The sequence below is a fragment of the Pelmatolapia mariae genome, linkage group LG20 (assembly GCF_036321145.2).
Source record: "Pelmatolapia mariae isolate MD_Pm_ZW linkage group LG20, Pm_UMD_F_2, whole genome shotgun sequence".
NCBI classification, from domain to species: Eukaryota; Metazoa; Chordata; class Actinopteri; order Cichliformes; family Cichlidae; genus Pelmatolapia; species Pelmatolapia mariae.
Genome location: NC_086244.1, coordinates 14624428 through 14649349, shown reverse-complemented (window position 1 = coordinate 14649349; position 24922 = coordinate 14624428). Strand labels below are relative to the sequence as shown.

General features: G+C 39.4%; 1 protein-coding gene across 4 annotated transcripts in view; it reads left to right on the top strand.

The window, feature by feature from the left end:
• The window catches only part of LOC134618317 (WD repeat-containing protein 7), a 101381-nt gene that overhangs the window by 24211 nt on the left and 52248 nt on the right, over positions 1 to 24922 (top strand). For 3 of the 4 annotated variants that reach the window (XM_063463677.1, XM_063463678.1, XM_063463676.1), the window contains 7 exons: positions 186 to 419; positions 509 to 802; positions 952 to 1148; positions 7016 to 7113; positions 12654 to 12797; positions 16943 to 17061; positions 19824 to 19947. In XM_063463677.1, coding sequence (XP_063319747.1) covers positions 186 to 419; positions 509 to 802; positions 952 to 1148; positions 7016 to 7113; positions 12654 to 12797; positions 16943 to 17061; positions 19824 to 19947 — 1210 coding nt within the window. The remainder of the gene's footprint in view (positions 1 to 185; positions 420 to 508; positions 803 to 951; positions 1149 to 7015; positions 7114 to 12653; positions 12798 to 16942; positions 17062 to 19823; positions 19948 to 24922) is intronic. The other variant, XM_063463679.1, reaches the window with a different exon arrangement.

The following is a 24922-nucleotide window of genomic DNA, read 5'->3' as shown; positions in this document are numbered from 1 at the left end:
TCACACTGTGATTGATTTTAAGCGCATGATTTTGTTTATGTTCTCTCAGGTGGACACTTTATCTTATGGAGTCTCATATATTTGGCTTTTTTTTTTTTTCTTTTTTTTAAACTAATAATCGTGTTTCTCATAGTTAGTGCTACCTGCTAATTAATGTTCTTGAAACTGAACTCTCTTTCCACCAGGGCAACTTACCAAAATATTCCCACAATGCCTTGGTGGTCCAGGCGATGAAGACCAACCTGACAGACCCTGACATGCATGTGCTGTTCTTCGACGTGGAGGCGGTGATCATCCAGCTGCTGACAGAGGAAGCTCAGAGACCGAACCCCATGCTGGTGTCCCCGGAGACGCTACAGAAGAGCCAGGCTGGGGCCGATAAGGGCGGGTCCTTGTTGGCTCATAAAATCTTCAAACAGGTCCATAAACACAAAAAAACCCACTAATGAAGGTCTTTTATTAATGTATTATTTTTGTTTTTCATGTAAATAATTTCTCCTAAAACCAGGTGAAGGAGACCATGAAAGAGACCATTAAGGAGCACCTATTAGATGAAGATGAGGATGAAGAGGAGGAGATGAGGCGGCGCGAGGAGAAGTCCAAGTCTCTGAGTCTGCTGGAGTATAACCTGACGATGGACACAGCCAAGCTCTTCATGTCCTGCCTGCACGCCTGGGGTCTCAACGAACAGCTGGACACCATCTGTCTGGAGCGACTGGGCATGCTCAGACCACACTGCCCTATCTCCTTCGGCTTGATCTCCAGAGGAGGCCACATGTCCCTCATGTTGCCCACCTTCAAGGTAACTGTCTGTTATCACCTGGGTTCCAGGTGTCTTTCCACGAAAGACATACCGTTGAGCATGAAGCATTTAAAAAGCTAAATTAATGGTTTGATAACAGGGCACCCGAAAATAAGAACCTCTTCTCTTTGTATAACTCCATTTCCCAGGAGTCTTTGCTGCGTCAGCTCTCCCTGGCGACAGGTCGGAAGCTATCTCTGTCAGACATAGTGGGGAAGGGGACATATGGTGTGTCGAGGGCTGTCACCACACATCACCTCCTCTCCGTCATCTCACTGGCCAACACTCTGATGGGCATGACCAACGCCACCTTTGTTGGAGAGCACATGAAGAAAGCACCGGCCAGGTAACAAACACACATGGACTAACTCTTAAAAGTGATTTATTTTTTATATTTGTTCTTTAAAAACTCTTTTTTTCAGAAGAGTTGTTTGAGCCCAAACTAAAGTTAAAGAAGTAAGAATGTTGGATGTATGATCTTGCAATGCTGTGATTGCAGCCAATCCCCAACTCTCTGTGAATGGTACTCATGGCCATTGATCAGTGGTCTTTGATCAGTGGGTTTTGGTCAGTGGTTGTTGATCAATGGTCATGAGAATTTGCATAATTAAGATTAAGGAACTGACCTCCCAGCCCATTGTTCCTTCAGTGGGCTGGTTTCAGTCATTATGCAAATGTACTGTTTATAAGATTGGGGAAACCTGCAATCAGCTGAGACTGAAGAAGTCACTTGGATGAGTGACGAAACGTTTCTCCCGCAAAACGCTACGTCCAGATGAACAGAATCAACTTTTGGAGATTTACTTTCCTGGATGATTGAGAATGCATCAAGACATGTTAGCCAGTTCTTGAAGGATTTTCCTTGTGTGGATGGGTGGGTGGATTCTGTGAATGAATCAAGGGATGGTTAAATGGCTGGATGATAGATGGATGGATAAAAAGATGGATGGATACATGAATTGATAGAAGGTTTGAAATACTGATGGTTCAATGATTGGAAGAATGATAAATGGTTAAATGCACAGATGCATGGATAGAAAGTTAAAGGGCTAATTATATAGTTGGATGACTAAATAGTTGGATGAAAGATGGTTGATGGATAAAAGATGTTTTGGGCATGGATGGATGGGAAGATTCGATGTCTATTAGATGGATAATGACATGGATATATGTTGGATGGATAAAGAAATGTTGGATGTGTGCATGAATGGATAGATGGTTTAGTCTGTGGATGGTATAATTGATAGATACCTGGATAAATTATGCATGGATGGTTTGGTGGATAAATGTGGGATGAGTGGATAGATGGCTAAATGGTTTGTTGGACCAACAGCTGGATGGAGGCAAAGTGGTTGGATGAATAGACGGTTGGATAGGTGGCATGTTGGTAGTTAATTACATAACTTTTTAAAAAAAATATAATGTGCCATTAAATGAACCAAAAACAGTATTAAAACTAAATGGAATGTGATTAATTCATATATTTATATTGTTAAGCTATCTTAACAATATAACAATACAATACATATGTAACAATACAAAAACATATGTAATGTTTTTGTTTTTACTCCCTTTGAACTGTCGCATTTTATACATTACTGTCTACTTCTATATTTACTTTTGATCTTTGTTCTTCTGTAGGTGCTCTGGCCCACGCTGAGTAAACAAAGCTGCAGCAAACTTGTTTTGCCTTCATGTGGCTTTTATGGGATTTAAATTTCAAACTTTGTTCATCAGCTAAAAACAAACAGCAATCTGTGGAAATCAGTCTATTTCAACACCCTGAATTGTGCACAAAAATGTATCCACATTTGTTTTAAATTGATACCTGTTTATGAACCCAAGTTCATTTTATCTAGAATTATCAGGCTGGTAACACACAATTCTGATTCCAGCTTAAAAACGCTATAACAACTCAAACTGCAGCAGAAACTGAACTCAAAGTGCAGGACATATACTATCCTACCACCAGCGGCTGAGCTCTGGCTACCTGTGTGTGTGTGTGTGTGTGTGTGTGTGTGGCTGATTGTTTAGTCTGTCTGAGCTCTCATTGTGCTGTGAAAGATTTAACACAGAGGTCGAGGTCCTGCTGCTGCTGTAATACCAACACAACATTTCATCGTCCCGTCAACCCTGCTTCAAGGATAACTCTGCAGGGAGGGCGAGCAGCGAAGAGTCAGAGATGATAAAAACACAGGTCGAGGGGTAGTGAGGTGTTTGACCAGCCTTCATAAGTTTTCAGTCTATAATTGACTTATTTTTGTGGTTAAAATATATTTTTCCTGCCATATGTATAGCTTTATAGCTTTACAATGATAAATATTCACATTAAACAAGGACAAAGTTCTTTTTTCTTTTAAACTGTGAATTCAGAAATGAGCTGTCATGAGCTGGGATACATAACTGGAAATAAATACAAAAATACCAAAACAAGACAAAAGAAGAACCAGGCTGTTGTAATGGAATAAACACAAGTGATGCTGGGTTTGGGTGGGTGTGGTGGTGGTGATTCAAGAGTTGCAAGAGCTGTAAGTATTGTCAGAACACAGGAAAAAAACACAAATCATAGATTTGGTTCACAACACAAACATTGCCTAAAGTAAAGTTTGCGTAAAGGTATGGGCAGTAAAACAACTCATTTCAGGCAAAATATTAGCTGACGGGCCCAATATAAGATAAATAAGGATATTTTTTTTATAACTGTGGATCAGGCAAACCTTCTCTATTAGAACCCAAAAGCAAAAATTACAGAGCTTTACTTTAGTCCCTGTAAAGTTTCGTCCTCTCAGTACTTTCGATGTCGTTTTTGAACTCTTTCCCCCATAAAGACGACATTCGAGGACATCCGCTGTGCCCATAATGACGTGTTTTGACACCTCAGGATCTGTCAATAAAAACGTGGTTTGATGAAAGATTTTTTCCAAGGGTAATTGCCACCCTGATGCAAACCTAGTCATTTTGTTCAATGAGCATACCTGTAATATGACAGAAACCAGTTCAGAAAAGAGCTTTAATGGTTACTCCTAAATAGGTTTTCAAGGGCTAAAGGGTTAAACCCCCTTATGTCTAATATGTTAGGGTGGAAAGTACAGCTTGGATTCTAATCATCATTAGAGTCTTGTCTAATATAAGTGACATAAAAGTCAGCTGTAAGGTGTCCTCAGTGTCAGTCTTGGGTCAGTTCTGAAATCCTTGAAATACAGTATTGTTGAGTTTACTCTAAAGTCATGATGACTTTTTCCCTCACAATCAAATCTGAAGTCCTTACAGCCAGAGCTAAAGCCCCATCAACTTATATAGTGATAAGTTTGAATCTCCTTAACATTCAAAGGAGCAGGTCAAATCATCTAATTTTGGTTGCCTCCTGGGTGCATCCGTCTCGAGGTTTAAAAGAACATGCCAGATAGTCTATATCTCATCTGGGCTGGAAACACGTAGGGATCACAAAGAAGGGACTGAGGAATGTTACTGGGGTGAAGGACGTCTTGAATTAGCCTGCTGCCAAATTCCAGAAAGCAGAAGAAAACTGGTGGCTGGATGTCAAAGTTAAAATCAAATCAGCTGTTTTTCTATTTGACGACTCCTGCCATTGCATCCTGTCATTGGTGGCATTGCTGATGTCACGCTATTATCAGATTAACTTTCTGAGTAAGAAATTAAAGGAAGTCAAACTTTGTGGAGTAGATGCAGTCACAGCTATAGCATGAAAAGTAAAAAGCAGAAGAACAAAAGACGTCACTCATAGGTTGACTTTCCAGAGAAGTTTATTACTTTCACATAAACCCGTAACTGTGCTTCTGTGGTGTGTCCAGATCAGAGGAGGTGATTGTGCAGCTACAAACAGAAGCTGAAGACTTCTTTATGAAGCTCAAACAAGGATCTTCTCTCTGGCCGTCTTCGCCTCGAAACTGCAGAACAGCAGTTGTGAATATTTGAAGTTGTTTTGGTTTTTGGCTTTTTCATGTTTCTCATCTTACATTTATGATAGCGGAAAAGCTTCCTCTCTGTGTGCTGGAGTTTGAAAAGAAGTATTCCTGAACTCTTTAAGAGTTTCAACAGCAGTTCCTCCACCTGCCTTTGCTTAGGCCTTCAGCTTGGCTGCCTGAGACGAGACTGAATTAGCCTCAACCAAACCTCATTTAAGTGATTTTTCTAAGTCAACGTCTATGATCATATTGTCTTTAGCTCTTTCTTCCTCAAAACTATTTCTCTCGTCCAAACCTGAATAACTTTCATGTCTTTGTCTTCACTTTGGGTGGATTCTGACAAGCTCCTTTTGGAAAACATGAGCTTTACCTTTTGGACATAAACTGTATAAAAGGTGGATCCTAGCCATGGTGCCATTTTGAAGCATCAGCATTGTGAATTCAGAATTAATGACCTCTCTATAGTTTCACACTTTGCAGAGTGATCCAGTGGACCTGATTGGACCCTTTGGATTTTGTTTGTCACCTGCACAGGGATGAATCGGTACATTTGGACGTTTTACAGATATGGTTGTAGGAAGCTGGCAGGTTAAAGACTTCTTTGTACATTTCTCACTTCAGAATTATTGTACATAGTTTGTTTTGTAACCAGCTGTGAAAGGCTAATAGGGTGTTGTCGTCATCCTGCTGTGTGGACGGGCGATGTGGACATCCAAGTTTGTGAATAGGTGTATCTACTAAAAATCTTGGACAAGTTTGAATCTCATTGGCCTCGACCTCAAGGACAGAGTTCAGAGGTCAAGTTTTCTTAAAATCTTGTGAATGCAATAACTTGAGAACAAGGCGACATGGGATTTTGAAACTGATACCATAGGTGTATCTAGTAGGAGGCTGATGGGTACCACTGACTGCTGCCAGTATTGTTTTTATTTGGTTTTGTTTCAGTTTTAGATTATTCTCATTTGTATCATGTCTAGTTTTTAATTTTTCTTTTCTGTTTACTAAAATATTGTGGTCCTGCTGCAATTTTAAATAACCAAGAGTTGGGGATGGCCACATTTTTACTAGGCGTGACCATGATGGGCAAAGTTAGAAAGGAGTATGTTAGAGGGACAGCTCAGGTTGAACGGTCGGGAGAAAGAGAGGCAAGGCTGAGATGATTTGGACATGTGCACAGGAGTGGATATTTTGGGCAAACAATGATGAAGATGAAGAACCAGGCAGGAGGAAAATAGGAAGATGTATGTATGTAGTGAAAGAAGACATGCAGAGGGTTTGTGCGACAGAGTAGGACACTGGGAAGGCTAAGATGTAGGCAGATGAGCCACTGTGGCGACCTCCAAAGGCAGAAAAAAGGGGCTGTTTGGCATTTCTATCAGTCATTTTCTCATGTAAAGCAGCTTGGTTGAAATTAAAACACCAGTAAACCACCTGTTTGCTTTTCTGCATATTAAACTGATCCAATCTTTTTAGCTGCTTCTGGTGACATTACAGTAAATTGTTCTTTTATATTGTTCGTTTAATTATGAATTTTTTTTAAAAATTGATTTTATATGGATTTCTATTTTTGTGGATAAAGGTAGCTTTTCTGTATGCCAGTGGGGGAAAATGTTACGTTAATCACTGATTTTGTTTTAGTCCTCTATAATATTTTGTCACAAGCACATCTGACTTTAGTGCATGTGTGAAGAGCTTTCTATCATAGGAACCCTGAGTGTAGTCCAGGATATTTGCAGAAGGACAAAAAGTAATTGTTTGATCTCGTCTTTAGAGCTGTGACCACTGTCCTGCCCTCTTTAAAGAATTTTGTCTTTTTTGTCGTTTTCTTTTTTTTTTTTTAAATGGAGCTTTCTGGATGTGTTTTTGTTCCCCGACAACTGCAATTGATCACCCAGTGGATTGTTGTATTGGAAGTGTTTGTGTGTCTCTGAAAGTTAGACGCCTCCAGTCTGTTCACAGAGGACTGTCCTCCAACCAAAATTCAATAGGCTGGAGCCTGAACACACACACACACACACACACACACACACACACACACACACACACACACACACACACACACACACACACACACACTTACTTACTTAGCTGGTTTCAGGAAAAAGAAATAAGAATCTTGCGTATGTGAACTCCTGGTTTTTATGAATGCATGTGTTTCTGTGTGTTTCTTTGAATTTTAGGGGTGTGTGAATGTGTCTCTGTGTGTCTCTCTGTCTGTGCGTTGGCCCATCTCTCTGCTCCCTGCTGCTTTAATATTTCATGCCCTCTCTTTGTGATCCTCCTCCAGGCCTCCCAGACCAGGAGGAACCCCGGAGACTCCTCGCCGGACGCCTCCCGCCCCCCCTCAGCCCTCCAACCCGGCGCTACAGGCCCAGATCAAACAAGGTAACTACAAAAGGAGGTGGCGCTCGCTTCGAACACCCCTGGGGCCCTGCGGGGAGGGAAGGAGGGAGGTGGGGTTTGATAATGCAGCCCACTGGCAATAAAACCCACCGAGGGTTGAAGAAAAGAAACAAAAATATCACAGGAGGATGCTGCTGTTGTTTCCAAAGTCAGCAGGTCTTTAAAGGGCTCTCTTGCAGTTGTTGAACTTCAAAGTACAAACATATGACTGCAGCTTTGCATCTGGGTTCTCTGGAAATGAATTTGATCCATGAAAGACTGCATCTGACGCTGGGTAAACTCAGACTGTGCTCTGATAGGGGTAGCATGGGCGGCAGTGCTCTGCTTTAATGGCTTTGAAGGGTTTTTCTTTGACTCAGTTGTCACCACAAGTTCAGAGATTCACTGTGAACACAAAAAACAGATTAGCGCAAAAGCCTAAAATGACCGGTGTTTGTTCATAGTTGTGTGAATTGACTTTACTTTGGTCCGAATAAGTCTATGAGTTTGTGCACTACAAACCCTGTGAGAAGAGTGAAGAAACAAAACTAAATACAGGACGAATTACGCTAGGCTATGGGCAGAATTTGTTGTTCGTCTTAGCGAGTGCTCTGTTACAGTTTGTGTGCTGTGATGCATCCCAGCATGCAAAGCGTACAAAGCATTCCTGTTTACAGGACGAAGTTTATATGAAACTGGGTCAGACTGAGGTCGGATCATGTTCTCACTACGAATGAGCCATTCTGGAGTTTTCAGTGTTAGGCCAGGGGGTTTCTTCTGAATTAGGTTAAAAGCAAATGAAGTTATGTTCAAAATCAGTGTTAAAAAAACAAAACAAAAGCAAAACAAAACCCCACAGGCACATTTTCGGAATAATGCTTGCACCTCAGTGTTTGGTTTTTCCCTTTTTTTCTTTTCCTTAATGATTTTGTGAATAAAATGTACTTTGTTTATCCCAAATTCGGGGAAATGGCTGTTTTTTTTTATCGGCATGAAAAAATACAAAAAAAAACCAACCCTCCAAAAACAGTAACAGAGAACAAACACAAAAAAGCAGCTCATTAAAAAACAATATTTTGTATCTGTGTTTGATGATTGAAGCACAGCTATTAGAAAAAGTATCGAGTAAGTGGTGCAGAGGTAGGTGTCCATTAATTATCCAATAGTCATTCACCACAGCCGGACTCATTTGGATGACCTCTACGTTAGTTAGAGGTGAAATCCAAACAAACTTTTACTCTCTTTGAGTTGATCTAGTCTCTTCCAGGAGGGTTGGAAAAAATGGCAGCAGAAGAAGTAAAGTGGTAAATGGACTGTGCTTAGGAAGTGCTTTTCTATTCACACTGAGCTTTCTTACTACAAGCCTCATTCACCCAGTCACACACACATTCTAACAAGTGCTTTTGTTTCTTTGCCTAACATTGAGTCACACACACACTTCAGTGGATGCAGCTCATGGTTCAGTGTCTTGCCCAACAATACTTTGACATACAGACTAAAGGAGCCAGGGATAGAACTACTGTCGTTCCAGTTAGTAGATGAGAGGGATGTCACCAGAACCAATACTTAGGGTACGGTTTGATACCAAAATTCTGTGAATGCAATGTTACTTGTTTTTCTTTGGTACCACCAAGGCTGTATATCCAGAACTGATGGGGGCAGCATACGACCCCAAGTCTTCTAGACTGTCTGTAGATGCTGAAAATGAAAACGAAAATGGCCCAAAAGCAAAAGAAAAACTACATACTGGTAGATTTGCTCAGTTTCCATGATAGCTCTGCTCTAACTCAGTGATAGGAAAGGCAGTGTTCGAGGGGTGGTTACCAAGGGATGATAATGGATTCACAAGAAGTGAAGAGAAAATTATGTTATTGTCTTTTTCAGACCAAGGGAAGAAATACTTCCAGTTCAGGGAAGCACTTAAAAAAATCCAGACATGTTCAAAGAATTCAAGCTGAGTAAGCTTCAGGTCATAGTAACAACATCCAAAATATTGTCCTCCTTACGTTATCCTGAAATGCAGTTCATCATTTTGTCCAAAACAGCTGGCACTGAAATGAAGTCAGCTTCTTTTCATAGGCTAAAATATTTGCAATGGCTCACATTAAATGCTGAAGCTAACATAATGTAGCTGTGATATTAGTAGGCTACTCTGCAAACATCCTACCACACCACACATTCCTGTGTGTAATCAACAAAATAAAATGTTACCATTTTAAATAAATGATCTGCCACCATGTTAGCATTTTACAACCAGTTGGCATTTCTTTTCAACCTCACAAACTAGTTCAAGTTTAAGTACGTGGAATAATTATTTTGTTTTGGTGTTGAATTGTGTAAGTCTGCTGTTATTGGACCCGACTGCTAGTAGACGACCCACTCTACCACCTGACCCACAGCCTCTGAGTAAGTGGAAATCAGTAGGAGTAAACCAGGGTACCTAACTTGTAGGAGTGCTGATACAATTTCTCTAGCTATTGTTAACTTTTGACAAACCAATGGGGATCAGTATTCTCATATTATTCCCCTTTCTTACCTAAACCAGTCTCTATCTTAAGCAAAGGTTAATCACATCTGTGGCAGATCAGTAAACAGTCGAATGAACAACTTCTGTGATTGGAAATGCTTATATTTGAAGTCAATGAATGATTCCTCTGTGCATCCCAGAAAAACTTTACTAAAATATATTCTGTTGCTTCCCCATGTGGTATCTCTGTAACTTTGTGGGACGTTTTCTTAACCATAACTGTAAGAGCTGGATGATCAAACGCCTAAACAAGGCAAAAAGAGGGAGAGATTTACAGGTTTGCAGAGAGAAACCTGCTCTGCTTCACTGTAGGGGATGTTTTAACCAGCCGTCACCATCTGCCTGCTCCCCACCCACACACACATCTACCTACCACACAGCAACAGCCTCAATACCTACAAATACACACCGCTAAAAATCAGGTCCACATGCATACACACACAAGCGTGTGCTATAAGTGGCACCCTCGGGTGTTGGGTGGAGGCAGGGTTTCTGTGCCATTGTCACGCCTTAATGGAGGCCAAGCGTGACAAGCGCGTGGACTTATTCACGCCACACGCCTATTCACCGCCATTCAGAGGGAACGCTCGGCCGTGACCTCTGCTTAGCCAGCTACTCCTGCGTGGCGTGTGTGTGTGGCTTTGTGAAGAAGAGCAGTGCTGTTAACCCTGCTCACTGTCTCTTTTCACATGGAAATAAATGAGGAGGCCCCTCTAATATACTCCGGTTAAGCAGAGACATGAACAGAGAGAGCAGGGAGTCCACACATGATTTTTTTTTAACCCCCCCCCCCCCAAAAAATGTCACACACTTAGTATTTTATAATCATGTACACAACAAGGTGCAAAAGAGCTTTCAAATTCTGTCTCTATATTACATTTTTTTCTCTCTTTGTCAAAAAGTTTCCATAAATCAAAAGATATTTAACACTCTAATAGTGAATTTTTGCCTTCAAGGGTCAATCTGTGAAAATCCAATCAGTGTCTCCCACCTGACCCCCTCAGAATTGTCTGATTTATTAATTTACTTTCCCAAAAAGGTAAAGTAAACTTTATTTAATAAAGCCATGAAGAATATTACCTTCATATTATGCTGAACTTGTCACACAAGTTCAGACTGGAAATAACAGAATGGAAATGCTGGTTGCTTTTCTTAAAAGATCTTTATAGCAATCATCTTCTTTCTTCTGGTTCCTTTTTCTTCTACTTATTGAATTTTCCTTCCTCTCTTCTCCTCTTCCTCCTCCTCCTCCTCTTCCTGTGCTCTTTTCCACCTTCTTCTCATTCTCTTTTCTTCTTTTTCTTTGGGGAGGAGGTGAAGGAGAAGACATTCTTCTTCTCCTACTCTGTTTCCTTCTCCTTTGGGTTCTCCTCCTTGTTTTTATCCCCATCCTTCTTGCTTTTCTTCTTTCTCTTTACATTTTCTCTTTGCTTTAGAAATATTCAGGTTAGACATAAATAGCTCTATATCATCTATATAAATTAGTATTTTATTAAACCAACATTTAAATCATGCTACAATGCTCAGCAGATAACCTGCCAGCTAAAACTGATTTAAGATGGAAAAAATAAACATTTAATGCTCCTCATGTACTGGCAAACTGCTGTCGAATTACCTCAAACTGATCATTTACTGTTTCAGTCTTTTTTTCTCCCCATTGTCCTCTTCTGTCTCTTCCTCTCTCTTTTCATTGCTCACTGCATGGCTTCAGCCTGCTGCCTGTTCTCTGCACAAACACCACTCCCTTCAGGATTTCTTTCACTTACTTCCATTCAATCTCTCTTTTGTATTACAGGGTTTCTTTCTTTAACCATTTTTTTTCTTTCTACTTTTCTACTGAAGTAATGTTTCTCTGTTTCCTTTGTTGTCTCTGTGCTTCATGTTTCCTCTGTACTAGATGAACTTTGTTATCAAGAACTTGATCAAGAACAATTTTCTGTGTATCTAAGGACTAAGAAATGTTTTTTTAAAATGGTGTATATCAATGAGGTTTAACTTTTACTAATGTGCCTTAAAGGTTTCAGGTTTGTAGTTCTGATTCATGAAATTATTAAAATTACACTGGGTGCATAACATTTTTACCTGCAGACTTGAAGTAACTGGGGTTTGTTTGGGGTTTTTCAATTGCTCCAGATTGAAAAGGGTTAAAAAATGGTACTATAGTATGAAAACTTTCTTTTAGCTGTTGGTTGCTTGGGTGGTGTTTTATTGCTTTCACTGAATTCTTGGTGGGAAATACAGTGTCCATCTTCGTTTCTCTTGTTTTTATTTTGACAGTTATGTGAGTTTTCAGTCTTGTTTAACAATTTATATTTATAATTTTTTTATAATCTGCTTTGACTTTATTTTTTCATTTATTTTTGTTGGTTTGAATTAACTTTTTTATCTTGCAAATACTTATGTCACTTTGTTGTGTTTGTTTATCGTTTTAAACAGCTTGAGCACATCCAGTAAATAGTTGAAGGCTTATTTTGAAAAGGATGAGAACTCATTCACACTCAGCATTCAGTTACACTGCTATTAGTATCTAGGTGAGTTTATTTGGAAAAATTAGTCATCCTGTTTTTAAAAACACCAAGACAGTGATGTTGAAAGGATCAACACAAGGCTTAATATTATGACTTGGCTCACTACGTCCACGTTTTATCCTATCTGTGGGGAAATTTGACATAGCTAAACACTAATGTTAGCCTTTGGTCCATTATTTCCAATCCTTTGGTTATCAAGGCCATTTTCACATATTTCTTTTGTTTACCAAATAAGATGAACTACTTTGATTTTAATTTTATTTGCATATTTTCAAGCAGAAGAAATTAATTTATTTTGAAAAGGAAACATTATTTTCTAACCTCTTGCTGTTCTCTTTTTTTCTGCTGTTCTTTTGTTGTAACTTCATTTCTTCTTCCCTCCTGTCAAACTGCTTGTCTCTTCTCTCTGTTGGGTACTTAATATATTCATATCTTTCTAAACTGTTCTTTCCTTCTTGACTATTTCTTTCCTTCTCTTCCTTTACAAGCTGCTGTAGCTCCTGCAGCCAACACCGGTGCTTCTGCTGCCGCCTCTGCTGGGGCTCTGGGAGCCCCTGGGGGACTCCCTCAGGGGGCTCCTGGCTACCCCAGCCCCGGGCCTGCTTCTCATAACATCCTCTCAGTCAACGAAGGTACTGACTGAACTGACGGCTGCCACTTAGGAAAAGTCTCAGAGCCTTCTTCTGCTTCCCAGATCTTTGTCACTGCCTCCTGTCCTTTTTTATTATTTGAATCTGTCCCCCTAATTTCTTTTCTTTTATGAGTTGTTCTCTGACCTTCCCTGTTTTAGTGTTTTCTTCTTTCCTCTCTTCACTTTTCTCTTTATGTGATTATAATCCCTCACCTCACCTTGGATCACCTCATTTCTCTTCTCTTGCACCAGTCCTGTTTTCCACTGCAGCCAGTTTTGGTATCTAGCTCCATTTTTGTTGTGTTTAGTTTTTTTCCCTGAGTGTCCTATGTCCTTGTTTTTGTCTACAGCGCTGCTATCTTTTTACCTGTTCAGTCCACTTTCAGCCCAGTCAGTTGAAGGAATTAGGTTAATCTGCATGTCACAAAAAACTTTGCATAGGAAGAGGTAGAGTAAATTTGTAAAATCTGGCTTACCAAGCAAGTGATTATTTCTCCAAGCCTTGCACTTTGCAATTTTGTTGAAATTGCAATTCTGGGCCAATCTGTTACAAATTTAATGATTTGTAAATGTGAAATACTCCACAAGAAGCTGCTAACATGTCAGCAGCTTTAAAATGATTTAATGCTTTTCCTAAATTTGGTGCAATAAAGAGTGGTGTCGTCTGCAAACAGGCTGACTTTACTGTTATTTGGAACTGACAGAGTTGAGTGTGCACTGAAAACAATCCTTATGCCCCAGTCTTGTCTCTATTTTTCCCAACTGTTGGCAGTAATATACAGTCCTGCTCCGTTTCTGCTGTCTCTACCGCCTGTCTGAATGTCCACATGTCTTAATGTTCCAGTGTCTCTGTGCTGTTTGCATGCTTGCTATTTCCACCTGAGTGTTTCACTGAGGAGATTAAAAAACAAAAAAAAAACAAAAAAAAAAAAACCCAAACAAACAAAAAAATCAAAAAGGAAAGCAAGACCAAACAAAATGCACACCAGCACACCCACCTCCGACTGTTTTTTTTTTTTTTTTTTTTTTTTTTTTTTTTCTGTGTGTGTGTGTGTGTGTGTGTGTGTGTGTGTGTGTGTGTGTTTTTTAATTTAAATTTTTAAATTTTATTTATTTATTTTTAAACAGATGCAATACGGAAAATTGCGTTTAAAAACAAACAAAAAAACACGGAGAACTGAAAGCTAACTAAAATTTTGCATTATTGATTTTAAGGCTTCTTTTTTACATGGAGTTGTCGTTGGAGTTTCTCTGGTGTCAGAGCCTACTACTCTCCTTCCTTTCCTTCTTTTATGAACCTTTTTCGTTGTTGTTGTTTTTTTTAAAAAAACAGGATTTTGGATTTCACCATGGAGGCTTGCTCTCACTCCCACACATTTGATGAATGTGTTCTTTTGTTTGTTTTTCAAAGATTATTTGTGATGTCTAAGGGAATTCAAGGGAATACAAGTTCCTTTTCAAAGCTAATTAACTTTTTTGTATACTAAAACAAATGGGAGACAGCAAGCATGCTCGCAGTGTCACATTCTTTCTCAGTACATGTAGGAATATATATATTTTTTAATTTCAATAGTTGTTTAGTCAAAAACGCTGCCCTGCAAAAACAAATTTTTTCCTTTGTTGCTTTTTGCTGTTTATAAGTACTATAATATATATTACCACTAGCAGTTGCAGTAATAGCAAAACAAATTTACACTAGTAGTTGTTGTAGTAGATAGTAGATACTGTTAGCAGAGAACAAAGTGACACACACACACACACACACACACACACACACACACACACACACACACACACACACACTAAAAATAGCTGCATGAACAATAATTATAAAAGCATACATTTTAAAATAACACAAAGATCTGTATCCACTGGTAGCTGCTTTTCTGTTTGTCCATTATTTCACTTTCATTGGACTTCCACAGCTTTTTTCCTGATTTGTCCTGAAGCTTGTCCTGTCGGCAGCAGTTCACCTAGAAGGTGCTTGTGGTAACACGAAGCCCATAAACCCAACTAATGCAACCTAAATAAAACTAAAAGCAGCATATCCAATTGGTTATTGAAATAAAAACCCTTTAGGAACAAACAAAACAATTTTTACTCTGGTCTCTTCTTGTAAACATTAACAGGTCCCTCTTCATTCCCTCCAGGTAACAATTCAAATTTTTTGGCACTTCTCTCGTTGTTCTTCAAATATCAGTTAGTTCTGCACCATTTGATTTTCTGACTCGTCCATGACAAGGAGGGGACCTTGATGAGCATAGCTTTGTTCCAAAAGTTCATTGGTTGTCAACAAACCAACAAACTCTTTAATGGAGATTGTTTTTGGAGGTTGTTTGTTGTTGCTGTTGACCTTTTTAATAGGACTCATATATGAAATGGATGCTGCCAGCTGCCTGTGAGTACAGTCCTTGAGCATCTTATGCTTCTTTGGCTTGAGGATTCATTTGGTTAACAAAGTCCAGTCTGATTTTAAAAAACAAACAAACTAACAAAAAAAAACAGGAGCAGCCTTTGCAGTATAATATCAGTAAAATTTGATTTTGGGAACTAGAATTGATTCAAATTTCTGCAGTTTTTGCAAGGCAGTGATTCATATTTGCATGTGGAGGTTGACTGATTGCTTTGATTTCCTATGTTATAAACAAAATAGTTATTATAATATATCTGTCACATATACATGATGAAATCTTTAGTCTGTCAACCTCTACATAGTATTTCTGTAATAACGTTTTATTTTTTCTGTAATATCTGGATATTTCATTGGTGGAGGTAAGTTTATACGGTTCCCCCAGCAAAGAAATTTGTATGAAATTTCTTTCCTGCCTAACAGCCATTCAGTCTCCATCACACAAGTGCATTTCATAGACATGCATCATGTCCAGAAACCATATATTAATCCAATATATGTGAATAAGGTGCTTGATTTATGTTGAGTATCTGCAAATAAAAAGTTAGCGTCACAGATGTGTAAGAGGTGATGTGTATATCTTTGGTGTATGGTCAAAAATATGAAGATATGCCATTGTTTTGAGCCCTTTTAAAGCGATACCAAGACATTTTGAATGTTTTTGTCACACAACTGAGAAACGGAGCGTTTCAGTGTCTGCCATTTATTGTGAAAGCCTTCAGTGTTTCTTTTTGTTATCAAGTAAAAACCCACATGTAGCTGAGAACACACACTTAAATTCATCATGCCAAGGTATCGTTACAAGGCTTTTGTATACCTGTTGTTTACCTGTTTAAACTCCATCAGACAGACTCTGGTTAGCAGAAAAAATTAGTTTGCTCTAACCAAGACTGCAGATAATGTTGTCGATAATATTCTCATCCCGTGTTTGACTGTTGTTACTGTGATTTTTTTTTTTTTTTTTTTTTTTCTCTTTCCTTTCCTCTGGAAGTCAGTGCTGTCACATGGAAACAAGTTTTTAAAAATACTTTTTAATGTCCTTTTAAAGACTAAAATGGTGAGTTAAGTATGTTCTTTCTCTGCAAGGATGACTCAAGAAGACACTGAAGTTTGTTTTTTGGCCACGATTTAAACGACAACAACAACAAAAAAAATAAAATAAATTACTTTCAAGGCTTTCAAAAACCTAGTAACCCCTTGAACTTTTCCATTTTGTTATGTTACAACAACAAACTTAAAAGTACTTTACTGGGATTTTGTGTGATACACAAACACAACACACTGGATCGGGGGCGTCTGTTCATATTGTGCATTTGTATTCAGCCCCCCTGAGTCAATACTTTCTCAAACTATCTGTCACTACAATTACAGCTGCAAGTCTTTTGAGGTATGTCGCCACCAGCTTTGAACATCTAGAGTGCAATTTGCCCATTCTTCTTTGCAAAATAGCTCCAGTACAGTCAGATTGGATGGAGAGCGACTGTGAACACATACTCTCCATTCCATGCCTTGCGTTTGTCTGTTACACAAAATCACAATAAAATACATTCAAGTTCATGGTTGACAAAATGTGGAAAAGTTCAAGGGGTATGGATACCTTTTCAAGGCACTGCATTAAAAACAGTGTTTCTATTTGACAGCAATAGCATTAGAAAGACTTTAACTTGTTCTTGTAGTTTTTCTGACTGTGTGTGTAAAATGTGTCTGTGTGTGTGTGGTTGTGATTGTTTGTGCAGGATGGAGCCAGCTGGCGGCCATGCACTGCGTGATGCTCCCTGACCTACTTGGCTTGGACAAGTTCAGACCGCCACTGCTGGAGATGCTGGCGAGGAGATGGCAGGACCGCTGTCTGGAGGTATGTATGATGGCATCAAGAAAAATTGAGTCAAAATTGAAAAAACAAACAAACAAAAAACCCCAAAAACCCTACACAAACAAAAAAAAAACAAAAATAAAAAAACACCCCACCCCCCTGCAATTCTTCTGACGGCCACTTGAGGCAAGCTAAAAAAAAAAGTGAGTCAGTCGCCATCAGTTTTGGTCAAGTTACTTCAAAATAGTAATTAGTTACTAATTACTGATTACTTCTCCAGTACTAATCCAGTTACTTTACTGAGTACTTATTTTCAAAAGGAATTAGTTACTTTATTACATAGTTACTTTTAAAAAACATGATACACAACCTGAATATGTAATAAAGCAATTGACTTTTCAGCCCAATTCTATTGTTTCTGCATAATCCATCGTATAAAAGTGAACCAAATGAAAAAGTCTCTTTTAAAGGCTTCTTTATTAGTTTTAATCTTTTAACTTTATGCACATTGCATAAATCAAAAATTAAATTATATGCAGCAGTCTTTGATTTGAAGAAATTTGTTTAACATTTAAACATATTCCAGCATATAAAATAAAATATTTTTTATGCTTACACTCACTCTTTCAAATAGATGCAAGTCAAACACAGCAAAAAATAAATAAAATCAAAGGTTCAGCAGCACTAAGTCCTATCGCTCTTAAATCTATTTTCACCTGTTTAGCAGGAGTGGGACCGGTGCAGGTTTTCCTGGTACCACAGCAGTGTTTCTGTGAATTTCACACTCCCGTGGCAGCATGCTCGGTGCTTGCTCAGATTTGAAGTTTAATCTTTTGCCGTAGAAATAAGTTTTCTTCCCACGCAGAGTGTAGAGTGGACGCTAATGGTTTTGTCACTTTTTACGAGTCAAACTGAAAGCTCAAAGTAATGTCAGTACTTCCAAGCTTAAACTCTGCATGGTCGTACTCGCTCCCGCACTCCATATTATCCATTGTTGATCTACACGTCTGTTGCTGCCACGGACGCCGCATGCTCGTACATCATTGTCACGAGACACTCTCACAAACAAAATCACGGTTTAGTAATGCAGCGTGCTTACGGGAAAGCAACAGTAATCTAATTACTGTTTACTTTTTTCATTGCTTGAAAAAAGTAATTGGATTACAGTAACACGTTACTGCCCATCTCTGGTCGCCATAGACACCCATGTTTGAAAATCCATCTTTACAGCATAAATAAAGCTGTTTATAGCCTGATACAGACATAAATTTTGTTCAGTTTTCCCTTCATAAAAAACTTTACAGGGTGTGAATTTTTTTAATAACTCATCCAACTGGATTTTTATTAAGACTTAAATTTAGGGGTGTGGCCATTTTTACTGACAGGCATCCCTACACATCCTGGGGTTGGTGCCATTTGGACCACTTTAAACTTTCAATGGAGTGGAGTTGGTCATTTATGAATCTTTACTTTTAATGGCTCTATTTGTGTTTGTCATACCTATATTTTAAAATGTTCTTATGTCATTAATTATATTAATTTATGCAACAGTTCATCCACACAGAAATCAGGATCTGGTAAAAAGCATTGTGTAACTCTGGTACAAAGCAGCAGGTTTGATGTGGTGGTTAAAATGCCCATTTCGTCCAAATTGAGGTCACTGGCTACACTTTGACTCTGTTTCTGCTTTCTCACTAAGAGTGTATTAGATATAATGTCAGAAGGAATCTATTTTTTTTTTTTCTTCAGAGATCAATATTAATGTGCACGGGCGCATTAAGCGAAACAAAACAGTCAGATAAGTCAAACTTTACTCAACTCATTCTTCCTGCTTCCTCCACTTCTGTACGATTGATTCATTAATGTTGAATTCTCACGCAGCTGCTCTATTCCCATGTTGTTGCAGTAAATTAATGATTAACCTCTATTGTGGATGGATTATCTCAGTTGTTCTCCTGACTGAAGTTTGGTCCGTTTACAGCATCCTGCCATGCGAATGCATTTGTCCCTAACCATAGGGAACCCTCACGTTAACTTTTATTGAGCGGAAAAAAGTTAGCATTCATCCTCCAGCTTCACTGTTTATGCTATGCTAACATAGCTGTGTTGCTAGCGATCACATAGCACATCATTATATACCAGCTAGCCAAACTTCAGTAACCCTACAAATGTCACTGCTGTTTAGTTTTCTGTCTTCATTTATGTTGGAAGTGATAGCAGAGCTGTACGTTTTAATTTTCTCAGAAATCTCTCAGTCAGAACATGGCATATCATGTTTAGGTGGAGACTACTTCCTGCTAACTCTGTTAAATTTAATAAATTCTGTTTTCATGGATGCCTGGATGTTAAACTTAATTGTTACACCTGGTAAAGCAGCAACGCTGATCATTTTATTAAAGATGAAAGAATTTAGACAGTTTTTAACTCTCAGTGATGCCACAGTGTTCATTTGACTTTGGGACCTGAAGCAGACGGAGTTTTGGACCCAGATTACTCTGCGAGGCTCCTGACTACGGCAGCCGTAATGCTCCGACAATCCATCAAGCGGTGCGGCTTCGTAGCTTACCTAAGTTGTACTAAAACATTTTTTGACAGATTTTTGAGCGCTGTGTACTACATAAAATCTGTTCGAGGTCAGGTCAACCAGAATTCATACACAAGGCGCACAGGATTATAAGGCGCACTGTCGATTTTTGAGAAAATTAAAGGATTTTAAGTGTGCCTTATAGTGCGGAAAATACAGTAAATAATAACATGTGATATTGTTTTTAATTCACAGTGATTTAGTGTGTTTGTGGTTTCAGGTACGAGAAGCAGCCCAAGCTCTTCTCTTGGCTGAACTGAGGAGGATCAGCCAGTCAGGACGCAAAGAAACCATTGACATGTGGGCTCCATACCTGCCCCAGTATGTCGACACAGTCAGCTCCCGTAAGTACCACAACTTTGTGTGCTAATCAAATCAATCATGATATGATGCTGTCCCTTTTATAAGCTGCCTTTATAAGTTAAAGGTATTTGTATCAGTATTGGTTACCACCACTACTACTACTACTACTACTACTACTAAAAAATTAGTACTACTACCAATTTTACTACTAAACTACTACTAAAAAAATATCCACAGCAGTTTCCTAGCAGAATTTCTAAAAACAAAAAAGGGAAATAAAGGTATTCCGTCTCCTTCACTCTTGGCTCTCTGTAATGTCATAGAGAACTATAAGGAAGCTAAAATAGCCTGTTTCAGACAAAATGAACTTGGAGGCTGAACCAAGGACCAACCTCACTTTCTTTCTTTTTTTTTTTTCTTTTTTTTTTTTAGTCTTGTTAATATGTTAAGATGACTTTTAAAGCCGTGTATAGCATTGTCCAGCTCATCTAAATTTTTAACGAATATCTCACAGTAGCTGCGCACGAACTGCTCTGATTGGTCATTTCTTTCTGCAGCTGTCAGTGCCGTCTCTCTTTACCTCCGTCTCTCTCGCTTTGCCACGCTGTCTCCGGCTCTGTCTATTCCCTGGTCTCCCTCTCTGTCTATAGTTAGACCTGCTGATGGGAAGAAAGGTGAATCTCCACCTTCCTTTACTAGAAACAGCGCTCTAAAATGCTGTGTGTGTGTGTGTTCAGGAGTCGCCCTGTGGTTGCTGAGGATGCTAAGGGTTTCTCGGGGGAACAGTTGCCGTGGAAACGGGCACTGGTCAGTGTTGTGTTACCACAGCAGTACTGCAGGCGGGGGTGGTGCCTATGTGGAGGGGAGTGATGGACTAGTGACCTCCAGGGATGAGGGAGAATGGAGGCGGGTGGAAAAGGAGGTTAAAGGGTCATTGAATTTGAGCTGTGTGCTGCATAGCAGGACTGGAAAAGGCAGAAAGATGACTCCTGCTGGTCCTGGAAATCCTGGATCTCCAGGGCACAGTCGGAGATGTGTTTGAATCCTCTGGAGACGTCCTCTGAACCCTGAGGCTCTTCTTGGATCAGTCTTTGGTTTACAGTAATTACCGCAACTTAAAACCCAAACTTTTTTCTCTGCACAAAACCCATTGATTAACTGATTAAATGATTTTCTACTGTTAGTAAAGATGTAAAGATGCTGACCAGCACCTTCAGCAGAACACATCTCAGAAATTTGGGTCTGAGTGTTTTTCATAAAGTGACAGCAAACAACAATCCCACAAGGAAGGAAGGCCGCTTCGGATAGCACTGCTATAATGTTAACCAAATGGATTTCAGATCCATTTAAAGCATGACTTGTTTATCAAATAATGCTTTTCATGTGATTTCAAAATGGTTCTTAACAATTATTTTTTTGGGGGGGGGGGTGGGGGGTTGGGGTATCGACCCTGTGATAAGCGCTCTTTAAATTACCATAAGTCGTTTACCGTTTGTCCTAGACACAAAAATCTCACTATTTTGGAAACGAGAGGACACGATAGTAGCTGATATTGTCAGCTACTATCCATGTTATGGCTATGACCACCCCTACCATGAAAATGACCTCAGTAGGTTACTCGTGTGTATGTTTCTGACGAAACTGTCAGAGTCCATGAGGGTGGGATGAGACCTTTAGTGAGACCTGTGCTATCTGACTAGTGTGGTAGAGAGTCGCCTGTATTTATCTGTTAGGCTTAAGTGCAGAGGAAATGTCACTGAGCCGAGTCCCTCCGTCGCAGCAGGGAGCCAACTTGACAACACACACACAAACAGCAGCAGCCGTGCCTGACCTTTCAGCTCTCCTGGAAGTGTTTAAAAGGCTTTAACACGGAGAAAACAGGGGCTGTTAACCTCCACTCAGAGGAAGAAATGAACTGTCCACAGAGTCTCCATCATCACTGCTGTGATGGTGTGGAGCCGCATATTGTTTTGGGAATGTAGTTTTATCATCAGAAAGTGGCTGCATGGAGCTGTTTACCTGCAGATGGGAGGTCTGGTCATATCTGGAAAGCCATGAGTGGCAAAGCTGCTGTTAGCAATTAAAACAAACAAACAAAACAAAACAAAAACTGAAAACAGGTCTTTCATAGCTACAGGAGCTGTGAGGCAGGGTACTGAGGGACCACACACACTTACACACTTAGCTCTCATATTCACACACACTTCATTAACCAAAGTCCCCGAGCTTTGTTCCTTGTCGCATGATCACATGCAATTTTCAGGGTCAAATGGTGGATGTGTGAAGCAGCTGTTTCTTTGATCACTGAAGAGCACTCCGTTTCCCCCTTTTCTCTCTTGCTCTTCTCCGTTGTTGCTTCTCAGTCTGCCTCGAACATCCAGATTCTTACTTTTTTTTTTTTTTTAAACTCCAATCAACCTGCTGTTCAAAGTCTCCTTCTCCCCCTCTTTCTTGCGTCTTCCCTTTTTCCCTTCATCCTTTCCTACACATTTTTCCCAGCTTTTCTGTAAATGTAAAATAGTCACACTGAAAACCCTGTTTCTTCATGTTCAAGAGCATGAAAGTGTCTAAAAATTTAACCAAAATCATGATCGTCTCTTACATGTAATTCACTAATTTTTAGTCCCTAAAGATGGTCAGTAATATTGCCTAAATCTAACCAAGTAGCAGCTTGGTTAGATTTAGTGAGTAGTGAGTGGTTTTTAGTCCCATAATCTAATGGAGTAGTCTTTATCGACTAAATCTGACATAGTAGTTCCTAAATTTACTGGAGTAGGTTTTAGTGCCTCAATCATCCATTTTATTTCTCTTCATATCTTCATAAACCTTTTTTCCCCTCTTCTTTTTCTTCTTATGGCTAAAACACAGAATCAAGCAAGCAGAAACATTGTAGTGCAAAGTTAAAATATCAGGACTACAGTACAACAATAGAGGCTGAAGATTAAACTCCCTTGCATCATCTTATATAAGACAGAATCTGAACTAAAAATATTCGAGTCATCCTTATGTGAGTCCTCCTTTAGATGAATCTCTCCTCAAAATGATTTAAAACTATAGTGAAAGAGCAGTAGAGGTTGGGAAACAGGAGGCCCAGCTGTGCTTTGAAGAACAGGAAGTGTGGGTCTCAAACAGGAATACAGGGAGCAACAGTCAGAAGAAACGAAGAGAAGGAGGACGAGGAGGAGGAGGTCCTGGAGGTTAACAAGGCATGCTGGGAGCAATGTGTCATGGCTGACATGACAAGCTTGACCTTGGAGCAGGGCAGAACGCCTCCTTCTCCTCCCCTCCTTCTTCTCCCCTCCTTTTCCTCCCCTCCTTCTCCACCCCTCCACTTCCCTCTCCTCCTGTTTATTCTTCTCCCTCAGCTCTTGTATCGCTCATTGTCATTCTTCCAACCAGGACAGTTAAGTTGGAGGTTATAGCCCAGCTGGTGTGCATGATGTGTGTGCTGGAGATGCAGAACACAAGAACTGGGCCACCTTCAGGCCAAGCAGCAGCCTCGAGGGTCACAGACTGTATATAAAAGATGGATGTAACCACCATTATCTGTGGCGTGAAACCGCCTGCTCAGAGAGGGAAACATGCAAATAGAAACTGAAGCGAGGGTTGGTTGTCTTTTTTTCGCTCTCCGCAGGCCTTTTGTTCATTCACAGTAAAACATCAGTTATGTTTTAATTAAATCCAATTACGTTTTTATCACTTTAATGTCAGAGACAGGTAATCAACTGCCGGGCTGTGTATTGGCCTTCTGTCACCGTGTGTGTGTGTGTGTGTGTGTGTGTGAGATACAAAGTCATTATGTCAAGCTGTCAGCTGTGTGTGTAAGCAGGTTAATTGGAACATGAAGCACATGTTAACCTGGATTAATCAATGTAATTACACACAGTGTAATTACAGTTTATTTTATTGGTGTACTGAAGAAGCCTTATGAAACTGTGCTATTTAACTTTTTCTTTTTTTGTTAATTACATTTTCTTCTTAAAAAAAAAAAAGAGAAAAGGAATATATTTCTTTGTTTTTGATAAGTGTTTTGTGGTTGCGTCTCTGTAATTCATTAAGCAGGCTGTTTTCCCAGAGATTAGCCCTGTGCCGACTCTGTTACCTTAAGCTGCTTCATTCATTAGCACAGTGTCATTCATTAGTGCCGGCCGCTAATGAAAAGCCACTCTTAATTGCCAACAGAGAGATAAGAGCTAAATGAAAACACTAAATAAAAGCGTGTCTCTGTCCGTGTGTGTGTGTGTGTGTGTGTGTGTGTGTGTGTGTGTGTGTGTGTGTGTGTGTGTGTGTGTGTGTGTCCGTGTGTTTCTATTCATTCTGCTTATACGAGGACGTCCAATAAGCCTTTATTTGCTGCTTAACCAGAGCAGTTAACCTGATAATAACAATAATGAGGACCAGAACAGAAACTCGCAGTGGAGAGCATCCTGACATACAGACATTCAAACCATTACGCTGATGGTCGGTGACATCAGTGAGCCTGATCTCATGGCACAATGTGAAATGGTCACGAATAACCTGTTTGGTCACGTTCACAGACATGAAACTAACTTAATTCAACTGGTTTGTTGCTTGTCTGCAGTGTGTGCGTTGTTTTATTTTTACCAAACCATCAACTTTCTGTCAAAGTAGTTTTTATTGATTAAATCTAGTGGTGTAGTTATTATTGACTACATCTAATAGGGTTTGGTTTACTGCTTAAATCTATCGGCGTAGTTTTTACTGTGTTAACGTAATTGCTTAGAGTAGTTTTTATTACTTAAATCTGTCACAGTAAATTTTATTGACAAATTTATCTTATTGGCTTAATCTAAAAGATTTGAGCAGTAAACTACATTCTACTGGGGTACTTTTTACTGCCTAAATTTAATAGAAACATTTTTTTTCTGAATCCAGTGGGGTAGTTTTTAGTGGTTAAATTAACGAACTGCATGTTTGTTTGTTTGTTTTACCTGCCCAGGTACTGCAGATGGAGGCTAGCTGATAGCTAAATTAGCATTGTTTCCTTTTATGTGA